Here is a 25,998-nt window from a genome sequence, read left to right as displayed (position 1 = left end):
CCTGCTACATACTGTTATACTGTCATCATGTCCCCTGCTACCTCCTGTCATACTGTCATCATGTCCCCTGCTACCTCCTGTCATACTGTCATCATGTCCCCTGCTACATACTGTCATACTGTCTTCAAGTCCCCTGCTACCTCCTGTCATCATGTTTCATGTTCCCTGCTACATCCTGTTATACTGTCATCATGTCCCCTGCTACCTCCTGTCATACTGTCATCATGTCCCCTGCTACCTCCTGTCATACTGCCATCATGTCCCCTGCTACCTCCTGTCATCATGTTCCCTGCTACATCCTGTTATACTGTCATCATGTCCCCTGCTACATCCTGTTTAACTGTCATCATGTCCCCTGCTACATCCTGTTATACTGTCATCACGTCCCCTGCTACATCCTGTTATACTGTCATCACGTCCCCTGCTACATCCTGTTATACTGTCATCATGTCCCCTGCTACATCCTGTCATACTGTCATCATGTCCCCTGCTACATCCTGTTATACTGTCATCACGTCCCCTGCTACATCCTGTTATACTGTCATCACGTCCCCTGCTACATCCTGTTATACTGTCATCATGTCCCCTGCTACATCCTGTCATACTGTCATCATGTCCCCTGCTACATCCTGTTATACTGTCATCACGTCCCCTGCTACATCCTGTTATACTGTCATCACGTCCCCTGCTACATCCTGTTATACTGTCATCACGTCCCCTGCTATATCCTGTCATACTGTCATCATGTCCCCTGCTACATCCTGTTATCCTGTCATCATGTCCCCTGCTACATCCTGTTATACTGTCATCAGGTCCCCTGCTACATCCTGTTATACTGTCATCACGTCCCCTGCTACATCCTGTTATACTGTCATCATGTCCCCTGCTACATCCTGTTATACTGTCATCATGTCCCCTGCTACATCCTGTTATACTGCCATCATGTCCCCTGCTACATCATGTTATACTGTCATCATGTCCCCTGCTACATCCTGTTATACTGTCATCATGTCCCCTGCTACATCCTGTCATCATGTCCCCTGCTACATCCTGTCATCATGTCCCCTGCTACCTCCTGTCATACTGTCATCATGTCCCCTGCTACCTCCTGTTATACTGTCATCATGTCCCCTGCTACATCCTGTTATCCTATCATCATGTCCCCTGCTACATCCTGTTATAGTGTCACCATGTCCCTTGCTACCTCCTGTTATACTGTCATCATGTCCCCTGCTACATCCTGTTATACTGTCATCATGTCCCCTGCTACCTCCTGTTATACTGTCATCATGTCCCCTGCTACATCCTGTTATACTGTCATCATGTCCCCTGCTACATCCTGTTATACTGTCATCATGTCCCCTGCTACCTCCTGTTATACTGTCATCATGTCCCCTGCTACATCCTGTTATACTGTCATCATGTCCCCTGCTACATCCTGTCATTATGTCCCCTGCTACCTCCTGCCATACTGTCATCATGTCCCCTGCTACCTCCTGTTATACTGTCATCATGTCCCCTGCTACATCCTGTTATCCTATCATCATGTCCCCTGCTACATCCTGTTATAGTGTCACCATGTCCCCTGCTACCTCCTGTTATACTGTCATCATGTCCCCTGCTACATCCTGTTACACTGTCATCATGTCCCCTGCTACCTCCTGTTATACTGTCATCATGTCCCCTGCTACCTCCTGTCATACTGTCATCATGTCCCCTGCTACATCCTGTCATACTGTCATCATGTCCCCTGATACATCCTGTCATCATGTCCCCTGCTACATCCTGTTATACTGTCATCATGTCCCCTGCTACATCCTGTCATACTGTCATCATGTCCCCTGCTACATCCTGTCATCATGTCCCCTGCTACATACTGTCATCATGTCCCCTGCTACATCCTGGTATACTGTCATCATGTCCCCTGCTACATCCTGTCATCACGTCCCCTGCTACCTCCTGTTATACTGTCATCATGTCCCCTGCTACATCCTGTCATCATGTCCCCTGCTACCTCCTGCCATACTGTCATCATGTCCCCTGCTACCTCCTGTTATACTGTCATCATGTCCCCTGCTACATCCTGTTATCCTATCATCATGTCCCCTGCTACATCCTGTTATAGTGTCACCATGTCCCCTGCTACCTCCTGTTATACTGTCATCATGTCCCCTGCTACATCCTGTTACACTGTCATCATGTCCCCTGCTACCTCCTGTTATACTGTCATCATGTCCCCTGCTACCTCCTGTTATACTGTCATCATGTCCCCTGCTACATCCTGTCATACTGTCATCATGTCCCCTGCTACATACTGTCATACTGTCATCATGTCCCCTGCTACATCCTGTTATACTGTCATCATGTCCCCTGATACATCCTGTCATCATGTCCCCTGCTACATCCTGTTATACTGTCATCATGTCCCGTTACATCCTGTCATACTGTCATCATGTCCCCTGCTACATCCTGTCATACTGTCATCATGTCCCCTAATACATACTGTCATCATGTCCCCTGCTACATCCTGTCATACTGTCATCATGTCCCCTGCTACCTCCTGTTATACTGTCATCATGTCCCCTGCTACATTCTGTTATACTGTCATCATGTCCCCTGCTACCTCCTGTTATACTGTCATCATGCCCACTGCTACCTCCTGTCATACTGTCATCATGTCCCCTGCTACCTCCTGTTATACTGTCATCATGTCCCCTGCTACCTCCTGTTATACTGTCATCATGTCCCCTGCTACATCCTGTTATACTGTCATCATGTCCCCTGCTACATCCTGTCATCATGTCCCCTGCTACATCCTGTCATCATGTCCCCTGCTACCTCCTGTCATACTGTCATCATGTCCCCTGCTACCTCCTGTTATACTGTCATCATGTCCCCTGCTACATCCTGTTATCCTATCATCATGTCCCCTGCTACATCCTGTTATAGTGTCACCATGTCCCCTGCTACCTCCTGTTATACTGTCATCATGTCCCCTGCTACATCCTGTTATACTGTCATCATGTCCCCTGCTACATCCTGTCATCATGTCCCCTGCTACCTCCTGCCATACTGTCATCATGTCCCCTGCTACCTCCTGTTATACTGTCATCATGTCCCCTGCTACATCCTGTTATCCTATCATCATGTCCCCTGCTACATCCTGTTATAGTGTCACCATGTCCCCTGCTACCTCCTGTTATACTGTCATCATGTCCCCTGCTACATCCTGTTACACTGTCATCATGTCCCCTGCTACCTCCTGTTATACTGTCATCATGTCCCCTGCTACCTCCTGTTATACTGTCATCATGTCCCCTGCTACATCCTGTCATACTGTCATCATGTCCCCTGCTACATACTGTCATACTGTCATCATGTCCCCTGCTACATCCTGTTATACTGTCATCATGTCCCCTGATACATCCTGTCATCATGTCCCCTGCTACATCCTGTTATACTGTCATCATGTCCCGTTACATCCTGTCATACTGTCATCATGTCCCCTGCTACATCCTGTCATACTGTCATCATGTCCCCTAATACATACTGTCATCATGTCCCCTGCTACATCCTGGTATACTGTCATCATGTCCCCTGCTACATCCTGTCATCACGTCCCCTGCTACCTCCTGTTATACTGTCATCATGTCCCCTGCTACATCCTGTCATCATGTCCCCTGCTACCTCCTGTAATACTGTCATCATGTCCCCTGCTACATACTGTCATGATGCCCCCTGCTACATCCTGTCATACTGTCATCATGTCCCCTGCTACATCCTGTCATACTGTCATCATGTCCCCTGCTACCTCCTGTTATACTGTCATCACGTCCCCTGCTACATCCTGTCATACTGTCATCATGTCCCCTGCTACATCCTGTTATACTGTCATCATGTCCCCTGCTACATCCTGTCATACTGTCATCATGTCCCCTGCTACATCCTGTTATACTGTCATCATGTCCCCTGCTACATCCTGTCATACTGTCATCATGTCCCCTGCTACCTCCTGTTATACTGTCATCATGTCCCCTGCTACATACTGTCATAATGTCATCATGTCCCCTGCTACATACTGTCATACTGTCATCATGTCCCCTGCTACATCCTGTTATACTGTCATCACGTCCCCTGCTACCTCCTGTTATACTGTCATCATGTCCCCTGCTACCTCCTGTCATACTGTCATCATGTCCCCTGCTACATACTGTCATCATGTCCCCTGCTACATCCTGTCATACTGTCATCATGTCCCCTGCTACATACTGTTATACTGTCATCATGTACCCTGCTAACTCCTGTCATACTGTCATCATGTCCCCTGCAACATCCTGTCATACTGTCATCATGTCCCCTGCAACATCCTGTCATCATGTCCCCTGCTATATCCTGTTATACTGTCATCATGTCCCCTGCTACCTCCTGTTATACTGTCATCATGTCCCCTGCTACATCCTGTCATACTGTCATCATGTCCCCTGCTACATCCTGTTATACTGTCATCATGTCCCCTGCTACATCCTGTTATACTGTCATCATGTCCCCTGCTACATCCTGTCATAGTGTCATCATGTCCCCTGCTACATACTGTTATACTGTCATCATGTCCCCTGCTACCTCCTGTCATACTGTCATCACGTCCCCTGCTACCTCCTGTTATACTGTCATCATGTCCCCTGCTACCTCCTGTCATACTGTCATCATGTCCCCTGCTACATACTGTCATCATGTCCCCTGCTACATCCTGTCATACTGTCATCATGTCCCCTGCTACATACTGTTATACTGTCATCATGTACCCTGCTACCTCCTGTCATACTGTCATCATGTCCCCTGCAACATCCTGTCATACTGTCATCATGTCCCCTGCAACATCCTGTCATCATGTCCCCTGCTATATCCTGTTATACTGTCATCATGTCCCCTGCTACCTCCTGTTATACTGTCATCATGTCCCCTGCTACATCCTGTCATACTGTCATCATGTCCCCTGCTACATCCTGTTATACTGTCATCATGTCCCCTGCTACATCCTGTTATACTGTCATCATGTCCCCTGCTACATCCTGTCATAGTGTCATCATGTCCCCTGCTACATACTGTTATACTGTCATCATGTCCCCTGCTACCTCCTGTCATACTGTCATCATGTCCCCTGCTACCTCCTGTCATACTGTCATCATGTCCCCTGCTACATACTGTCATACTGTCTTCAAGTCCCCTGCTACCTCCTGTCATCATGTTTCATGTTCCCTGCTACATCCTGTTATACTGTCATCATGTCCCCTGCTACCTCCTGTCATACTGTCATCATGTCCCCTGCTACCTCCTGTCATACTGCCATCATGTCCCCTGCTACCTCCTGTCATCATGTTCCCTGCTACATCCTGTTATACTGTCATCATGTCCCCTGCTACATCCTGTTTAACTGTCATCATGTCCCCTGCTACATCCTGTTATACTGTCATCACGTCCCCTGCTACATCCTGTTATACTGTCATCACGTCCCCTGCTACATCCTGTTATACTGTCATCATGTCCCCTGCTAAATCCTGTCATACTGTCATCATGTCCCCTGCTACATCCTGTTATACTGTCATCACGTCCCCTGCTACATCCTGTTATACTGTCATCACGTCCCCTGCTACATCCTGTTATACTGTCATCATGTCCCCTGCTACATCCTGTCATACTGTCATCATGTCCCCTGCTACATCCTGTTATACTGTCATCACGTCCCCTGCTACATCCTGTTATACTGTCATCACGTCCCCTGCTACATCCTGTTATACTGTCATCACGTCCCCTGCTATATCCTGTCATACTGTCATCATGTCCCCTGCTACATCCTGTTATCCTGTCATCATGTCCCCTGCTACATCCTGTTATACTGTCATCAGGTCCCCTGCTACATCCTGTTATACTGTCATCACGTCCCCTGCTACATCCTGTTATACTGTCATCATGTCCCCTGCTACATCCTGTTATACTGTCATCATGTCCCCTGCTACATCCTGTTATACTGCCATCATGTCCCCTGCTACATCATGTTATACTGTCATCATGTCCCCTGCTACATCCTGTTATACTGTCATCATGTCCCCTGCTACATCCTGTCATCATGTCCCCTGCTACATCCTGTCATCATGTCCCCTGCTACCTCCTGTCATACTGTCATCATGTCCCCTGCTACCTCCTGTTATACTGTCATCATGTCCCCTGCTACATCCTGTTATCCTATCATCATGTCCCCTGCTACATCCTGTTATAGTGTCACCATGTCCCTTGCTACCTCCTGTTATACTGTCATCATGTCCCCTGCTACATCCTGTTATACTGTCATCATGTCCCCTGCTACCTCCTGTTATACTGTCATCATGTCCCCTGCTACATCCTGTTATACTGTCATCATGTCCCCTGCTACATCCTGTTATACTGTCATCATGTCCCCTGCTACCTCCTGTTATACTGTCATCATGTCCCCTGCTACATCCTGTTATACTGTCATCATGTCCCCTGCTACATCCTGTCATTATGTCCCCTGCTACCTCCTGCCATACTGTCATCATGTCCCCTGCTACCTCCTGTTATACTGTCATCATGTCCCCTGCTACATCCTGTTATCCTATCATCATGTCCCCTGCTACATCCTGTTATAGTGTCACCATGTCCCCTGCTACCTCCTGTTATACTGTCATCATGTCCCCTGCTACATCCTGTTACACTGTCATCATGTCCCCTGCTACCTCCTGTTATACTGTCATCATGTCCCCTGCTACCTCCTGTCATACTGTCATCATGTCCCCTGCTACATCCTGTCATACTGTCATCATGTCCCCTGATACATCCTGTCATCATGTCCCCTGCTACATCCTGTTATACTGTCATCATGTCCCCTGCTACATCCTGTCATACTGTCATCATGTCCCCTGCTACATCCTGTCATCATGTCCCCTGCTACATACTGTCATCATGTCCCCTGCTACATCCTGGTATACTGTCATCATGTCCCCTGCTACATCCTGTCATCACGTCCCCTGCTACCTCCTGTTATACTGTCATCATGTCCCCTGCTACATCCTGTCATCATGTCCCCTGCTACCTCCTGTAATACTGTCATCATGTCCCCTGCTACATACTGTCATCATGCCCCCTGCTACCTCCTGTCATACTGTCATCATGTCCCCTGCTACATCCTGTCATACTGTCATCATGTCCCCTGCTACCTCCTGTTATACTGTCATCATGTCCCCTGCTACATCCTGTCATACTGTCATCATGTCCCCTGCTACATCCTGTTATACTGTCATCATGTCCCCTGCTACATCCTGTCATACTGTCATCATGTCCCCTGCTACATCCTGTCATACTGTCATCATGTCCCCTGCTACCTCCTGTTATACTGTCATCATGTCCCCTGCTACATACTGTCATACTGTCATCATGTCCCCTGCTACATACTGTCATACTGTCATCATGTCCCCTGCTACATACTGTCATACTGTCATCATGTCCCCTGCTACATCCTGTTATACTGTCATAACGTCCCCTGCTACCTCCTGTTATACTGTCATCATGTCCCCCGCTACATACTGTCATCATGTCCCCTGCTACATCCTGTCATACTGTCATCATGTCCCCTGCTACATACTGTTATACTGTCATCATGTCCCCTGCTACCTCCTGTCATACTGTCATCATGTCCCCTGCTACCTCCTGTCATACTGTTATCATGTCCCCTGCTACATACTGTCATACTGTCATCATGTCCCCTGCTACCTCCTGTCATCATGTTCCCTGCTACATCCTGTTATACTGTCATCATGTCCCCTGCTACCTCCTGTCATACTGTCATCATGTCCCCTGCTACCTCCTGTCATACTGTCATCATGTCCCCTGCTACCTCCTGTCATCATGTTCCCTGCTACATCCTGTTATACTGTCATCATGTCCCCTGCTACATCCTGTCATACTGTCATCATGTCCCCTGCTACATCCTGTTATACTGTCATCACGTCCCCTGCTACATCCTGTTATACTGTCATCACGTCCCCTGCTACATCCTGTTATACTGTCATCATGTCCCCTGCTACATCCTGTCATACTGTCATCATGTCCCCTGCTACATCCTGTTATACTGTCATCACGTCCCCTGCTACATCCTGTCATACTGTCATCATGTCCCCCGCTACATCCTGTTATACTGTCATCATGTCCCCTGCTACATCCTGTTATACTGTCATCACGTCCCCTGCTACATCCTGTTATACTGTCATCATGTCCCCTGCTACATCCTGTTATCCTGTCATCATGTCCCCTGCTACATCCTGTTATACTGTCATCACGTCCCCTGCTACATCCTGTTATACTGTCATCACGTCCCCTGCTACATCCTGTTATACTGTCATCATGTCCCCTGCTACATCCTGTTATACTGTCATCATGTCCCCTGCTACATCCTGTTATACTGCCATCATGTCCCCTGCTACATCATGTTATACTGTCATCATGTCCCCTGCTACATCCTGTTATACTGTCATCATGTCCCCTGCTACATCCTGTCATACTGTCATCATGTCCCCTGCTACATCCTGTCATACTGTCATCATGTCCCCTGCTACATACTGTCATCATGTCCCCTGCTACATCCGGTCATCATGTCCCCTGCTACATCCTGTTATACTGTCATCATGTCCCCTGCTACCTCCTGTTATACTGTCATCCACCCGTCACCTTCCTGTCCCCCACCTGCCCCCACGTCACCTTCCTGTCCCCCTCCTGCCCCCCCGTCACCTTCCTGTCCCCCTCCTGCCCCCCCGTCACCTTCCTGTCCCCCTCCTGCCCCCCCGTCTCCTTCCTGTCCCCCTCCTGCCCCCCCCTCCCCGTCACCTTCCTGTCCCCCTCCTGCCCCCCCCCCCCCCGTCACCTTCCTGTCCCCCTCCTGCCCCCTCGTCACCTTCCTGCCCCCCCTTACCTTCCTGTCCCCCTCCTGCCCCCTCGTCACCTTCCTGTCCCCCTCCTGCCCCCTCGTCACCTTCCTGTCCCCCTCCTGCCCCCCCCCCCCGTCACCTTCCTGTCCTCCTCCTGCCCCCTCGTCACCCTCCTGCCCCCTCGTCACCTTCCTGTCCTCCTCCTGCCCCCTCGTCACCCTCCTGCCCCCTCGTCACCTTCCTGTCCCCCTCCTGCCCCCCCGTCACCTTCCTGTCCCCCTCCTGCCCCCCCGTCACCTTCCTGTCCCCCTCCTGCTACACTGTCCCTCTCCTAGCTCCTTACCGGCAAGGTAGAAAAATCTGCCATTCTGCCCTTGAGCAAGGTAGTTAACCCCCAACAACAACTACTCCCCGGGCGTCAATGACATGGACATCAATTAAGGCAGCCCCCCCCTCACCTCTCTGATTCAGAGGGGTTGGGTTAAATGGAGAAGACACATTTCAGTGTGCAACTGACTAGGTACCCCCCCTCCCTCCCTCCCTTCGGTCATACCTTCTGCCTCCTCCTTGATGCTCTTGGGTTCGGAGACAGCGAAACACTGCATGGGTTTATATCTCTGTCCCTGGTGGTCGTTGGTCTCGTCCTGGTTGTCACTGTGAGGGTTGACCAGCATACGACAGTTAAACGTGTGACTGTTCCTCCTGGGACCTTCACTGGACCACGGCACCCCGTTCACTACAGGGAGAGAGGGAGGGGACGGGAGATGGGGGGGGGGATGGGTCAAAATAGTCATATTTAACCAATATCAGCCTATATATGCTTTTGAGTCATTCACATGAAGATGAAAAAGACACTGAAAGTATGAGAGAGAGATGAAGACCGAGAGACAGAGAGAGAGAGATGAAGACAGAGAGAGAGAGATAAAGACAGAGAGAGAGAGATAAAGACCGAGAGAGAGAGATAAAGACCGAGAGAGAGAGATAAGAAGACAGAGAGAGAGAGATAAGAAGACCGAGAGAGAGAGGTGAAGACCGAGAGAGAGAGATAAAGACCGAGAGAGAGAGATAAAGACCGAGAGAGAGAGATAAAGACCGAGAGAGAGAGATAAAGACCGAGAGAGAGAGATAAAGACCGAGAGAGAGAGATGAAGACAGAGAGAGAGAGATAAAGACCGAGAGAGATAAAGACCGAGAGAGAGAGATGAAGACAGAGAGAGAGGTGAAGACCGAGAGAGAGAGATAAAGACCGAGAGAGAGAGATAAAGACCGAGAGAGAGAGATAAAGACCGAGAGAGAGAGATGAAGACCGAGAGAGAGAGATGAAGACCGAGAGAGAGAGATAAAGACCGAGAGAGAGAGATGATGTCCAGAGGAAAACTACAAACAATGCATGCAGGGCAGAATTAGGCAAATATCCACTAATAATAAAAACTCAAAAAAGAGCAATTCAGTTTTGGAAACATCTAAAATACAGTGAACCCCTCTCATATCATTACCAAGCCCTGCAATGCCAAGAGCTGAGCAAAGAAAAGAGTCCCCTCATCCAGCTGGTCCTGGGGCTGAGTTCACAAACCTGTTCTACTAACACACTGAAGCCTCAGGACCAGAACATCCAATCAATCAGAATAAACCAAATTACAACACAGTCAAAACAAAACTACATTGCTTATTGGGAAACACAAGCACAAGCACAGAGCAAAATGCAGTGCTATCTGGCCCTAAATCGACAGTACACCGTGGCTAACTATTTGACTATGGTTACTGATCAAAACCTTAGAAAAACCTTGACAGAGTACAGGCTCAGTGAGCACAGCCTTGCCATTGAGAAGGGTAGACACAGGAAAACCTGGCTCCCTGTAGAGGAAAGGCTGTGCAACCACTGCACAACAGCAGAACCTGAGACGGAGCTGCATTTCCTGACAAAATGTCAAAAATATAAAACAATTAGAGAGTGTCATTTCCCCAAATTTGAAACTCTTATTCAAGGTTTCAAAGACCTCTCTGATGAGGATAGGCTACCCATCCTGTTGGGGGAGGACGCAGAGAGCTGTGGGTTGGCAGCGCACTACATTGCTGCCTGCCATAAGTTGAGGGACAGTGTCTGACAGACCAATCAACCTGCACATGTACTCTACTGTATGTTTATTGTTATTGTTGAATGTATGGTTATTTTGACACTTAGTTATTGTTGTTACTGTTGTCCCGTTGACCATTTTGATTCTCATTTTTATATTGTAAATAAGCTTTGGCAATATGTACATTGTTACGTCATGCCAATAAAGCAAATTGAATTGAATTGAATTGAATTGAGAGATGAAGACCGAGAGAGAGATAAAGACAGAGAGAGAGAGATAAAGACCGAGAGAGAGAGAAAGATAAAGACCGAGAGAAAGATAAAGACCGAGAGAGAGAGATAAAGACCGAGAGAGAGATAAAGACAGAGAGAGAGATAAAGACAGAGAGAGAGAGAGATAAAGACCGAGAGAGAGATAAAGACCGAGAGAGAGATAAAGACCGAGAGAGAGAGATAAAGACAGAGAGAGATAAAGACCGAGAGAGATGAAGACCGAGAGAGAGATAAAGACCGAGAGAGAGATAAAGACCGAGAGAGAGATAAAGACCGAGAGAGAGATAAAGACAGAGAGAGAGAGATAAAGACAGAGAGAGAGAGATAAAGACCGAGAGAGAGAGATAAAGACCGAGAGAGAGAGATAAAGACCGAGAGAGAGAGATAAAGACAGAGAGAGAGAGAGAGAGAGACAGAGAGAGAGAGAGAGAGAGAGAGAGACAGAGACAGAGACAGAGAGAGAGAGAGAGAGAGAGAGAGAGAGAGAGAGAGAGAGAGAGAGAGAGAGAGAGAGAGAGAGAGAGATGAAGACAGAGAGAGGAACTATGTGGGTCACCGTGTAATATTACCAGGCTCTGTATTGAGGACCTCGTCAAACCCCTCACTAGCTCTCACACACTCCTCTGTCCTCATACAGTATAGCCTCCTAGACACAAACTCAATCTGGTTCATGATCTCATTCAGCAGTGTGTGTGTGTGTGTGTGTGTGGTGTGTGGTGATTGATAAGCTGTGTATCTGGGCCACAGCACAGTCCTTCTGATGATCATTTCCACTTCCCAGGGTTCTGTGCTCTGTTCTGCCCCGATGGCTTAGAGAGTACAGGGAGAAAAGTGACCTCAATCTGATTCACAATATGAGTCTGCCGTGCCAAATGGAACCCTATTCCCTAGATAGTGCACTACGCCATAGAGCCCTGGTCAAAAGTAGTGCACTATATAGGGAATAGGGTTCCCTTAAGAACACATCCAGAGAACAGATCACTCTGATATGAGGGACTAGAGAGCTACTGACAGGAGCTTGACATGGGAGGGGAGAGACAGAGACAGAGAGACAGAGACAGACAGAGAGAGACAGAGAGAGGCAGAGGCAGAGGCAGAGGCAGAGGCAGAGGCAGAGGCAGAGGCAGAGGCAGAGGCAGAGGCAGAGGCAGAGGCAGAGGCAGAGACAGAGACAGAGACAGAGACAGAGACAGAGACAGAGACAGAGAGAGAGAGAGAGAGAGAGAGAGAGAGAAAGATAAAGACCGAGAGAGAGAGATAAAGACCGAGAGAGAGAGATAAAGACCGAGAGAGAGAGATATATTTTTTTTATTGTTTATTTGACTTTTGTATAATATCTACCTCACTTGCTTTGGCAATGTTAACACATGTTTCCCATGCCAATAAAGGTCCTTGAATTGAATTGAATTGAATTGAATTGAATTGAGAGAGAGAGAGAGAGAGAGAGAGAGAGAGAGAGAGAGAGAGAGAGAGAGAGAGAGAGAGAGAAAGAGAAAGAGAAAGAAGGGTGGCTGGCTATATGAAACATGTGAAATAATATAAATGAATGGGCCACAACACAATAAGGAAGTACATTTCAGATGGTCGTTACCTCTTGCATTACATGGGACGTGGAAACTGACAGGACATGACGAAGAAGCATCATCCTCTCCCTCATCCATGACCATAAATTAGACTGCAGCCAACCACAGCGCACAGAAAGAACCCCGGTACGGAGAGGCGGGACACACAGCAGACTGACCAACCAGCATTGTCCCTGTCATCGCTCACGTTGTGATTGACAGGTGCCTGTCCTATCAATAGATCACTAGAAGATGCATAGCGTTTATTCTAGCAAAAGAGGAGAGAGGACTAGACAGACTTGTCTGACTAGAGAATTGAACATTTAAAATGAAAATAAGCCAATATTTAATTAAAAGAAGCCAACTTAATACATTAAGTAGGGAAACTGTTCTGGACAGCAGTAAAGGAGAACTGACAGAGAGACAGATTCTATAGAGGTATACTGTAGACTGGGCCAGCCCTAGGTATACTGTAGACTGGGCCAGCCCTAGGTATACTGTAGACTGGCCGAGCCCTAGGTATACTGTAGACTGGCCCAGCCCTAGGTACACTGTAGACTGGCCCAGCCCTAGGTATACTGTAGATTCACCCAGCCCTAGGTACACTGTAGACTGGCCCAGCCCTAGGTACACTGTAGACTCACCCAGCCCTAGGTATACTGTAGACTGGCCCAGGCCTAGGTACACTGTAGACTGGCCCAGCCCTAGGTACACTGTAGACTGGCCCAGCCCTAGGTATACTGTAGACTGGCCCAGCCCTAGGTATACTGTAGACTGGCCCAGCCCTAGGTATACTGTAGATTCACCCAGCCCTAGGTATACTGTAGACTGGCCCAGCCCTAGGTATACTGTAGACTGGCCCAGCCCTAGGTACACTGTAGACTGGCCCAGGCCTAGGTATACTGTAGACTGGCCCAGGCCTAGGTACACTGTAAACTGGCCCAGCCCTAGGTATACTGCAGACTGGCCCAGCCCTAGGTATACTGTAGATTCACCCAGCCCTAGGTATACTGTAGACTGGCCCAGCCCTAGGTACACTGTAGACTGGCCCAGCCCTAGGTACACTGTAGACTGGCCCAGCCCTAGGTACACTGTAGACTGGCCCAGCCCTAGGTATACTGTAGACTGGCCCAGCCCTAGGTACACTGTAGACTGGCCCAGCCCTAGGTACACTGTAGACTGGCCCAGCCCTAGGTACACTGTAGACTGGCCCAGCCCTAGGTATACTGTAGACTGGCCCAGCCCTAGGTATACTGTAGACTGGCCCAGCCCTAGGTATACTGTAGACTGGCCCAGCCCTAGGTATACTGTAGACTGGCCCAGCCCTAGATACACTGTAGACTGGCCCAACCCTAGGTACACTGTAGACTGGCCCAGCCCTAGGTACACTGTAGACTGGCCCAGCCCTAGGTATACTGTAGATTCACCCAGCCCTAGGTACACTGTAGACTGGCCCAGCCCTAGGTACACTGTAGACTCACCCAGCCCTAGGTATACTGTAGACTGGCCCAGGCCTAGGTACACTGTAGACTGGCCCAGCCCTAGGTACACTGTAGACTGGCCCAGCCCTAGGTATACTGTAGACTGGCCCAGCCCTAGGTATACTGTAGACTGGCCCAGCCCTAGGTATACTGTAGATTCACCCAGCCCTAGGTATACTGTAGACTGGCCCAGCCCTAGGTATACTGTAGACTGGCCCAGCCCTAGGTACACTGTAGACTGGCCCAGGCCTAGGTATACTGTAGACTGGCCCAGGCCTAGGTACACTGGGCCAGCCCTAGGTACACTGTAAACTGGCCCAGCCCTAGGTATACTGCAGACTGGCCCAGCCCTAGGTATACTGTAGATTCACCCAGCCCTAGGTATACTGTAGACTGGCCCAGCCCTAGGTACACTGTAGACTGGCCCAGCCCTAGGTACACTGTAGACTGGCCCAGCCCTAGGTACACTGTAGACTGGCCCAGCCCTAGGTATACTGTAGACTGGCCCAGCCCTAGGTACACTGTAGACTGGCCCAGCCCTAGGTACACTGTAGACTGGCCCAGCCCTAGGTACACTGTAGACTGGCCCAGCCCTAGGTATACTGTAGACTGGCCCAGCCCTAGGTATACTGTAGACTGGCCCAGCCCTAGGTACACTGTAGACTGGCCCAGCCCTAGGTAAACTGTAGATTTACCCAGCCCTAGGTACACTGTAGACTGGCCCAACCCTAGGTACACTGTAGACTGGCCCAGCCCTAGGTATACTGTACTGTAGACTCACCCAGGCTCTTGGGCAGCAGGTTCTTGATGAACTCAGCGTGGTCTCCTACGTGCAGGACGCTGTAGACGCTGGTGTTCATCAGCTCCTCCTGGTTATACAGCAGGTACTGGGTCACGTTCTCAGACACAAACACTATGTTACCCTCCATGTTCACCACGAAGAAGAACCCATCCAGAGCCTGGAGGGGGGAGGAAAATAAAATATACGTATATTTACTTGTTGACATTGATTGGTTTCTTCAACTTTAAAAAATATATAGCTTTTAAAAAATATCAACAAGAGACCAAGGGAGAGACGAGGTTTGAGTAGAGAGACCAAGGGAGAGACGAGGTTTGAGTAGAGACCAAGGGAGAGACGAGGTTTGAGTAGAGACCAAGGGAGAGACAGAGGTTTGAGTAGAGACCAAGGGAGAGACAGAGGTTTGAGTAGAGACCAAGGGAGAGACAGAGGTTTGAGTAGAGACAGAGGTTTGAGTAGAGACCAAGGGAGAGACAGAGGTTTGAGTAGAGACCAAGGGAGAGACAGAGGTTTGAGTAGAGACCAAGGGAGAGACAGAGGTTTGAGTAGAGACCAAGGGAGAGACAGAGGTTTGAGTAGAGACCAAGGGAGAGACAGAGGTTTGAGTAGAGAGACCAAGGGAGAGACAGAGGTTTGAGTAGAGACCAAGGGAGAGACAGAGGTTTGAGTAGAGACCAAGGGAGAGACGAGGTTTGAGTAGAGACCAAGGGAGAGACGAGGTTTGAGTAGAGACCAAGGGAGAGACGAGGTTTGAGTAGAGACAGAGGTTTGAGTAGAGACCAAGGGAGAGACAGAGGTTTGAGTAGAGACCAAGGGAGAGACAGAGGTTTGAGTAGAGACCAAGGGAGAGACAGAGGTTTGAGTAGAGAGACCAAGGGAGAGACGAGGTTTGAGTAGAGACCAAGGGAGAGACAGAGGTTTGAGTAGAGAGACCAAGGGAGAGACAGAGGTTTGAGTAGAGACCAAGGGAGAGACAGAGGTTTGAGTAGAGACCAAGGGAGAGACAGAGGTTTGAGTAGAGAGACCAAGGGAGAGACAGAGGTTTGAGTAGAGACCAAGGGAGAGACAGAGGTTTGAGTAGAGACCAAGGGAGAGACAGAGGTTTGAGTAGAGACCAAGGGAGAGACAGAGGTTTGAGTAGAGACCAAGGGAGAGACAGAGGTTTGAGTAGAGAGACCAAGGGAGAGACAGAGGTTTGAGTAGAGACCAAGGGAGAGACAGAGGTTTGAGTAGAGACCAAGGGAGAGACAGAGGTTTGAGTAGAGACCAAGGGAGAGACAGAGGTTTGAGTAGAGACCAAGGGAGAGACAGAGGTTTGAGTAGAGACCAAGGGAGAGACAGAGGTTTGAGTAGAGAGACCAAGGGAGAGACAGAGGTTTGAGTAGAGACCAAGGGAGAGACGAGGTTTGAGTAGAGACAGAGGTTTGAGTAGAGACCAAGGGAGAGACAGAGGTTTGAGTAGAGACCAAGGGAGAGACAGAGGTTTGAGTAGAGAGACCAAGGGAGAGACGAGGTTTGAGTAGAGACCAAGGGAGAGACAGAGGTTTGAGTAGAGAGACCAAGGGAGAGACAGAGGTTTGAGTAGAGACCAAGGGAGAGACAGAGGTTTGAGTAGAGAGACCAAGGGAGAGACAGAGGTTTGAGTAGAGACCAAGGGAGAGGGAGAGGTTTGAGTAGAGACCAAGGGAGAGGAAGAGGTTTGAGTAGAGACCAAGGGAGAGACAGAGGTTTGAGTAGAGACCAAGGGAGAGACAGAGGTTTGAGTAGAGACCAAGGGAGAGACGAGGTTTGAGTAGAGACCAAGGGAGAGACAGAGGTTTGAGTAGAGAGACCAAGGGAGAGACAGAGGTTTGAGTAGAGAGACCAAGGGAGAGACAGAGGTTTGAGTAGAGACCAAGGGAGAGACGAGGTTTGAGTAGAGAGACCAAGGGAGAGACAGAGGTTTGAGTAGAGACCAAGGGAGAGACGAGGTTTGAGTAGAGAGACCAAGGGAGAGACAGAGGTTTGAGTAGAGAGACCAAGGGAGAGACAGAGGTTTGAGTAGAGAGACCAAGGGAGAGACAGAGGTTTGAGTAGAGACCAAGGGAGAGGAAGAGGTTTGAGTAGAGACCAAGGGAGAGACAGAGGTTTGAGTAGAGAGACCAAGGGAGAGGGAGAGGTTTGAGTAGAGACCAAGGGAGAGACGAGGTTTGAGTAGAGAGACCAAGGGAGAGACAGAGGTTTGAGTCAAGAGACCACTCCTTTTACAGTGGTCTCAGGATTCAGCAGGGTATTTAAATAAAAAAGACATCTGTACCTCAAATGGCACCATATTCCCTTTAAAGTGAACTAAATTTGAGCGGGGCGCATAGGCTTTAGTCAAAAGTAGTGCACTACACAGGGGAAAGGGCGCCATTTCAGGCACAGATGACGACTCAACGGATCACTCTGAGAAATAGCCTTTGATCTCGCTAGCTGAACAACGGAACGCTACAGGAAATGTCCAAACGTACAAAACATTGACGCTAATAAACCAACACAAATGACCTGCTAATTGTTGTGTTCGTAGAAAGCGACAGGGGTGGGAAGGCATATTAACGATAGCTTTGTTACCAAAGCCTGAGAGTTAATGGACTGTACTGTGTGACAATGGTGGCAGAGGGGTGAGGGAGGGGAGATAGAGGTAACACACAGAGGGAGAGTGAGAGAGAGTGAGGGAGAGACAGAGAGATAGAGAGAGAGTTGGAGAAAGGGACCGAGAGAGAGTTGGAGAAAGGGACCGAGAGAGAGTTGGAGAAAGGGACCGAGAGAGAGTTGGAGAAAGGGACCGAGAGAGAGTTGGAGAAAGGGACCGAGAGAGAGTTGGAGAAAGGGACAGAGAGAGAGTTGGAGAAAGGGACAGAGAGAGAGTTGGAGAAAGGGACAGAGAGAGAGTTGGAGAAAGGGACAGAGAGAGTTGGAGAAAGGGACAGAGAGAGAGTTGGAGAAAGGGACCGAGAGAGAGTTGGAGAAAGGGACAGAGAGAGAGTTGGAGAAAGGGACAGAGAGAGAGTTGGAGAAAGGGACAGAGAGAGAGTTGGAGAAAGGGACCGAGAGAGAGTTGGAGAAAGGGACCGAGAGAGAGTTGGAGAAAGGGACCGAGAGAGAGTTGGAGAAAGGGACCGAGAGAGAGTTGGAGAAAGGGACCGAGAGAGAGTTGGAGAAAGGGACCGAGAGAGAGTTGGAGAAAGGGACCGAGAGAGAGTTGGAGAAAGGGACCGAGAGAGAGTTGGAGAAAGGGACAGAGAGAGAGTTGGAGAAAGGGACCGAGAGAGAGTTGGAGAAAGGGACCGAGAGAGAGTTGGAGAAAGGGACCGAGAGAGAGTTGGAGAAAGGGACCGAGAGAGAGTTGGAGAAAGGGACCGAGAGAGAGTTGGAGAAAGGGACCGAGAGAGAGTTGGAGAAAGGGACCGAGAGAGAGTTGGAGAAAGGGACAGAGAGAGAGTTGGAGAAAGGGACAGAGAGAGAGTTGGAGAAAGGGACAGAGAGAGAGTTGGAGAAAGGGACAGAGAGAGAGTTGGAGAAAGGGACAGAGAGAGAGTTGGAGAAAGGGACAGAGAGAGAGTTGGAGAAAGGGACAGAGAGAGAGTTGGAGAAAGGGACAGAGAGAGAGTTGGAGAAAGGGACACAGAGAGAGTTGGAGAAAGGGACAGAGAGAGAGTTGGAGAAAGGGACAGAGAGAGAGTTGGAGAAAGGGACTGAGAGAGAGTTGGAGAAAGGGACAGAGAGAGAGTTGGAGAAAGGGACTGAGAGAGAGTTGGTGAGAGGGACAGAGAGAAAGACAATAGTGTGAAAGCAACCATCCAGTAACAGCCACAGTCCATGCCCTGCTTCATACAATATAACTCATGTATCCCCTATGAGCAATGTCATTATCATCACAGAGAAAGGCCCTGCTCTCTGCTCTATTCTCTGGTTCTGTCTCCGGTTCTGTCTCCGGTTCTGTCTCCGGTTCTGTCTCAAGTGGATAGTTCACTCCAACATCAACGTTTGTCAGATGTTTCCATACCTGAAAACGTATGTCATGTGTTAAGAAGCCCTCCTGTTCTCCACTCATTACCTGTATTAACTGCACCTGTTTGAACTCGTTACCTGTATAAAAGACACCTGTCCACACACTCAATCAAACAGACTCCAACCTCTCCACAATGGCCAAGACCAGAGAGCTGTGTAAGGACATCAGGGATAAAATTGTAGACCTGCACAAGGCGGGGATGGGCTACAGGACAATAGGCAAGCAGCGTGGTGAGAAGGCAACAACTGTTGGCGCAATTATTAGAAAATGGAAGAAGTTCAAGATGACGGTCAATCACCCTCGGTCTGGGGCTCCATGCAAGATCTCACCTCGTGGGGCATCAATGATCATGAGGAAGGTGAGGGATCAGCCCAGAACTACACGGCAGGACCTGGTCAATGACCTGAAGAGAGCTGGGACCACAGTCTCAAAGAAAACCATTAGTAACACACTACGCCGTCATGGATTAAAATCCTGCAGAGCACGCAAGGTCCCCCTGCTGAAGCCAGCGCATGTCCAGGCCCGTCTGAAGTTTGCCAATGACCATCTGGATGATCCAGAGGAGGAATGGAAGAAGGTCATGTGGTCTGATGAGACAAAAATAGAGCTTTTTGGTCTAAACTCCACTCGCCATGTTTGGAGGAAGAAGAAGGATGAGTACAACCCCAAGAACACCATCCCAACCGTGAAGCATGGAGGTGGAAACATCATTCTTTGGGGATGCTTTTCTGCAAAGGGGACAGGACGACTGCACTGTATTGAGGGGAGGATGGATGGGGCCATGTATCGCGAGATCTTGGCCAACAACCTCCTTCCCTCAGTAAGAGCATTGAAGATGGGTCGTGGCTGGGTCTTCCAGCATGACAACGACCCGAAACACACAGCCAGGGCAACTAAGGAGTGGCTCCGTAAGAAGCATCTCAAGGTCCTGGAGTGGCCTAGCCAGTCTCCAGACCTGAACCCAATAGAAAATCTTTGGAGGGAGCTGAAAGTCCGTATTGCCCAGCGACAGCCCCGAAACTTGAAGGATCTGGAGAAGGTCTGTATGGAGGAGTGGGCCAAAATCCCTGCTGCAGTGTGTGCAAACCTGGTCAAGAACTACAGGAAACATATGATCTCTGTAATTGCAAAAAAAGGTTTCTGTACCAAATATTAAGTTCTGCTTTTCTATCAAATACTTATGTCATGCAATAAAATGCAAATTAATTACTTAAAAATCATATAATGTGATTTTCTGGATTTTTGATTTTTAGATTCCGTCTCTCACAGTTGAAGTGTACCTATGATAAAAATTACAGACCTCTACATGCTTTGTAAGTAGGAAAACCTGCAAAATCGGCAGTGTATCAAATACTTGTTCTCCCCACTGTGTATATATATATATATATATATATATACACACACACACACACACACACACACACACACACACACACACTACCGGTCAAAAGTTTTAGAACATCTACTCATTCAAGGGATTTTCTTTATTTTTACTATTTTGTACATTGTAGAATAATAGTGAAGACATCAAAACTATGAAATAACACATATGGAATTAAGTAGTAACCCAAAAAAATTGCTAACTGACAGGCTGACTGGCTAGCTAACTGACTGGCTAGGGACTAACTGACAGGCTGACTGGCTAGCTAACTGGCTAGGGACTAACTGACTGGCTAGGGACTAACTGACTGACTGGCTAGCTAACTGGCTAGGGACTAACTAACTGACTGGCTAGCTAACTGGCTAGGGACTAACTGACTGACTAGGGACTAGCTGACTGGCTAGGGACTAACTGACTGGCTAGGGACTAGCTGACTGGCTAGGAACTAACTGACAAGCTGACTGGCTAGGGACTAACTGACTGGCTAGCTAACTGGCTAGGGACTAACTAACTGACTGGCTAGCTAACTGGCTAGGGACTAACTGACAGGCTGACTGGCTAGCTAACTGGCTAGGGACTAACAAACTGACTGGCTAGCTAACTGGCTAGGGACTAACTAACTGACTGGCTAGCTAACTGGCTAGGGACTAACTAACTGACTGGCTAGCTAACTGGCTAGGGACTAACTGACAGGCTGACTGGCTAGCTAACTGGCTAGGGACTAACTGACAGGCTGACTGGCTAGCTAACTGGCTAGGAACTAACTGACTGGCTAGGGACTAACTGACTGGCTAGGGACTAACTGACTGGCTAGGGACTAACTGACTGGCTAGGGACTAACTGACTGGCTAGGGACTAGCTGACTGGCTAGGGACTAGCTGACTGGCTAGCTAACTGACAGGCTGACTGGCTAGGGACTAACTGACAGGCTAGCTAACTGACAGGCTGACTGGCTAGGGACTAACTGACAGGCTAGCTAACTGACAGGCTGACTAGTTGACTGACTACAGCCATGCTGAGTTAGTGTGTCCTCTCTCTTCCTGGTCATTTTCTGCAGACGAATGAAGCAGAAATGTGTACTCTGATTTCATCAGGTTGTAAATCACTGGTCTGCTGTAGTGTGCTGAGCAACGTCCCCGTTGTCCCCCGCAGCCGACAGACCGCCATACGCACAGCGACCGAAGTGCCTCTGACGTCTAGTTGCAAAGCAACACCCACAGCCTCGCTGCCTGCCTCGCTGCCTGCCTGCCTGCCTCGCTGCCTGCCTCGCTGCCTGCCTCGCTGCCTGCCTCGCTGCCTGCCTGCCTGCCTGCCTGCCTGCCTGCCTCGCTGCCTGCCTGCCTGCCGGATGAATCAGTTCATTCAGCCCTCTCTTCCCTCCTCTAATTCCTCTCTTCTCTCTGTTCACTGTGAGATGTCTCCTGTCAGGATAATATTAATAGCTCTGGAGGTCCACCGTCACTGAATCCACATGCAACTCTGCTAAATATAGCCACTTTCCCTCTCTCTCCCTCTCCACTGCCTCCCACTCCACTGTCCTTCCCTCTCCCCGTCTCTCCCTCCTGCCTCCTTTCCCATCTGTTGGCTGCCGGTGGATGGAGCGATGGACAGGGAGACCAGCGCTTCACACCCACACTCTCCCTCTTTCTCTCCCTCTCTCTGAGTACGGACTCTGTTCGCTCGCGCCGTAGACATAGGCTGTCGGCAGGAAACGCCCCCCACGTGTCAGCATGTAAAAGCAACCTTGGTTTTGAATGAACTGCCTGGATATAACCCAACCTAACCCAACCCAGCCCAGCCTAACCCAACCTAACCCAGCCCAGCCCAGCCTAACCCAGCCCAGCCTAACCCAGCCCAACCCAGCCCAACTCAACCCAACCCAACCCAGCCCAACCCAGCCCAGCCCAGCCCAGCACAACCCAACCCAGCCTAGCACAACCCAGCCTAACCCTGCCCTGCCCAGCCCAACTCAACCCAACCCAACCCAGCCCAACCCAGCCCAGCCCAGCCTAACCCAGCCCAGCCCAGCCTAACCCAACCCAACCCAGCCTAACCCAGCCCAACTCAACTCAACCCAACCCAGCCCAGCACAACCCAGCCCAGCCTAACCCAGCCCAGCCTAACCCAACCCAACCCAGCCTAGCCCAGCCCAACTCAACCCAGCCCAGCCTAACCCAACCCAACCCAGCCTAGCCCAGCCCAACTCAACCCAGCCCAGCACAACCCAGCCTAACCCTGCCCTGCCCAACCCAGCCCAACCCAGCTTAACCCTGCCCTGCCCAACCTAACCCAGCCCAGCCCAACCCAGCCCAGCCCAACCTAACCCAGCCCAGCCCAGCCCAGCCCAACCCAGCCCAGCCCGGCCCAACCCAGCCCGGCCCAACCCGGCCCGGCCCAGCCCGGCCCAGCCCAGCCCGGCCCAGCCCAGCCCGGCCCAACCCAGCCCGGCCCAACCCGGCCCGGCCCAGCCCGGCCCAGCCCAGCCCGGCCCAACCCAGCCCGGCCCAGCCCAGCCCGGCCCACCCCAGCCCGGCCCAACCCAGCCCGGCCCAGCCCAGCCCGGCCCAGCCCTGCCCTGCCCAGCCCTGCCCGGCCCAGCCCAGCCCAACCCAGCCCAACCCAGCCCAGCCCAACCCAGCCCAGCCCAACCCAGCCCAACCCAACCCAGCCCAGCCCAACCCAACCCAACCCAACCCAAACCAGCAGTAGCAGCAGCTCTCAGACTCACCTCCAGCATCATTGGTCCGAGAGCCTCCTTGTCGATGACGGATTGGCCCGTTGATGAGATGTCCGCCTTCTGTACCTCCTCCTCATTGGCTGCTGCTGCTTTCTCTGTGGGAGAGAAAGCCAATCAGATTCGTGTTTCTTTCTTTTTCTTTACCTCATAGCCTCATCAACAACATCAACAAACCTTAAACTGAGAGACAAAGACTGGCTCTAAACTGGAGACAACTGGTCTGAGAGAAATGGCACCCTAGTACATCGAGCCCATCAAAAGTAGTGCACTACAAATGTAATAGGGTGCTATTTGGGACGAGAAGAACATGCTGTTCATTTGGATCGCTCAGATACCTCTCTTCCTTCTTCCTGTTTAATAGAGATCCAGTGAGACTGTTAGAGAAAGTAACCACCCGAGGATCTCAACATTTACTCTTCCTTCTTCCTGTTTAATAGAGATCCAGTTAGACTGTTAGAGAAAGTAACCGCCCGAGGATCTCTTTTAACATTTACTCTTCCTGTTTAATAGAGATTCAGTTAGACTGTTAGAGAAAGTAACCACCCGAGGATCTCTTTTAACATTTACTCTTCCTTCTTCCTGTTTAATAGAGATCCAGTTAGACTTTTAGAGAAAGTAACCACCCGAGGATCTCTTTTAACATTTACTCTTCCTTCTTCCTGTTTAATAGAGATCCAGTTAGACTGTTAGAGAAAGTAACCGCCCGAGGATCTCTTTTAACATTTACTCTTCCTTCTTCCTGTTTAATAGAGCTTCAGTTAGACTGTTAGAGAAAGTAACCACCCGAGGATCTCTTAACATTTACTCTTCCTTCTTCCTGTTTAATAGAGATCCAGTGAGACTGTTAGAGAAAGTAACCACCCGAGGATCTCTTTTAACATTTACTCTTCCTTCTTCCTGTTTAATAGAGATCCAGTTAGACTTTTAGAGAAAGTAACCGCCCGAGGATCTCTTTTAACATTTACTCTTCCTTCTTCCTGTTTAATAGAGATCCAGTTAGACTTTTAGAGAAAGTAACCACCCGAGGATCTCTTTTAACATTTACTCTTCCTTCTTCCTGTTTAATAGAGATTCAGGTAGACTTTTAGAGAAAGTAACCGCCCGAGGATCTCTTTTAACATTTACTCTTCCTTCTTCCTGTTTAATAAAGAGAATAACAGATCTTCAAAGGGAGGATAAATGTATCCATCTCTTATACAATAATCAAATGAATGTCAAACGAGTCCTAATGTAGGCTGTGTGATCCCATTAATAATCCAGACCTTATCAGAGACATTCACCCTCAAATCCCTCATTACAATCACTGACCTATATGAGAGACATCACACAGACAGTCCTAAATGGGATCCCTATTCCCTTTAAAGTGCACTTCTCTTGACAAGTGCCCGTGGGGGAAACCCATAGGTCAAAGGTTAGGCACTATGCAGTGGATAGGGTGCCATCTCTCTCTCAATCAGCCAATCTTCTCTCCTCACTGATCTCACAAAGGAGATTCGCGCACAGCGTATTGTCTAGACACCACCCGCTGCCATGTCACTAACTGGGGCACGAACTGTGTGTGTGTGTGTGTGTGTGTGTGTGTGTGTGTGTGTGTGTGTGTGTGTGTGTGTGTGTGTGTGTGTGTGTGTGTGTGTGTGTGTGTGTGTGTGTGTGTGTGTGTGTGTGTGTGTGCAGCATGAAGCTTTCACGCGGGTGTCGGGCAGCAAGATGGATGGTCATTGTCAACGCAAGAAAAAGAAAAGAAAAAGACCGCTAAAGTCATTATGGAAAGAACGTTGCTCCTCCTCCAACTGAGTAAACAACTTCTGTTGTCAGACGGACGGACGGACGGGGACAGGGACGGACGGGGACGGACGGGGACAGACGGGGACGGACGGACGGGGACGGGGACAGACGGGGACGGAGACGGACGGACGGACGGGGACGGACGGACGGAGACGGACGGGGACAGACGGGGACGGACGGACGGAGACGGACGGGGACAGACGGGGACGGACGGACGGAGACGGACGGGGACAGACGGGGACGGACGGACGGGGACGGGGACAGACGGGGACGGACGGACGGGGACGGAGACGGACGGACGGGGACGGACGGACGGAGACGGACGGGGACAGACGGGGACGGACGGACGGAGACGGACGGGTACAGACGGGGACGGACGGACGGAGACGAACGGGGACAGACGGGGACGGACGGACGGGGACGGGGACAGACGGGGACGGACGGACGGGGACGGAGACGGACGGGGACAGACGGGGACGGACGGGGACAGACGGGGACAGACGGGGACGGACGGACGGGGACAGACGGGGACGGGGACGGACGGGGACAGACGGGGACGGACGGGGACGGACGGACGGGGACAGACGGGGACGGACGGGGACAGACGGGGACAGACGGGGACGGACGGACGGGGACAGACGGGGACGGACGGACGGGGACGGACGGGGACAGACGGGGACGGACGGGGACGGACGGGGACGGGGACGGGGACAGACGGGGACAGACGGGGACGGACCGGGACGGACGGGGACAGGGACGGACGGGGACGGACGGGGACAGGGACGGACGGGGACGGACGGACGGGGACGGACGGGGACAGACGGGGACAGACGGGGACGGACGGGGACAGACGGGGACGGACGGACGGGGACGGACGGACGGACACGGACGGGGACATACGGGGACGGACGGACGGGGCCAGACGGGGACGGACAGGGAC

At 50.3% G+C, this 25,998-nt stretch overlaps 1 protein-coding gene across 1 annotated transcript in view; it reads right to left on the bottom strand.

The window, feature by feature from the left end:
* Positions 1-25,998, bottom strand: part of LOC129823252 (nuclear receptor coactivator 2-like) — a gene marked incomplete in the record, with an annotated part of 177,467 nt that overhangs the window by 93,041 nt on the left and 58,428 nt on the right. The window contains 3 exon segments of the mRNA XM_055882158.1: positions 9,487-9,669; positions 15,105-15,282; positions 23,265-23,368. Of these exon segments, the coding sequence (XP_055738133.1) occupies positions 9,487-9,669; positions 15,105-15,282; positions 23,265-23,368 (465 nt within the window).

This window comes from Salvelinus fontinalis, chromosome 25, assembly GCF_029448725.1.
Source record: "Salvelinus fontinalis isolate EN_2023a chromosome 25, ASM2944872v1, whole genome shotgun sequence".
Classification (NCBI taxonomy): domain Eukaryota; kingdom Metazoa; phylum Chordata; class Actinopteri; order Salmoniformes; family Salmonidae; genus Salvelinus; species Salvelinus fontinalis.
Note: the sequence above shows the minus strand (reverse complement) of the source record. Positions and strands in the feature narration are given on the sequence as shown.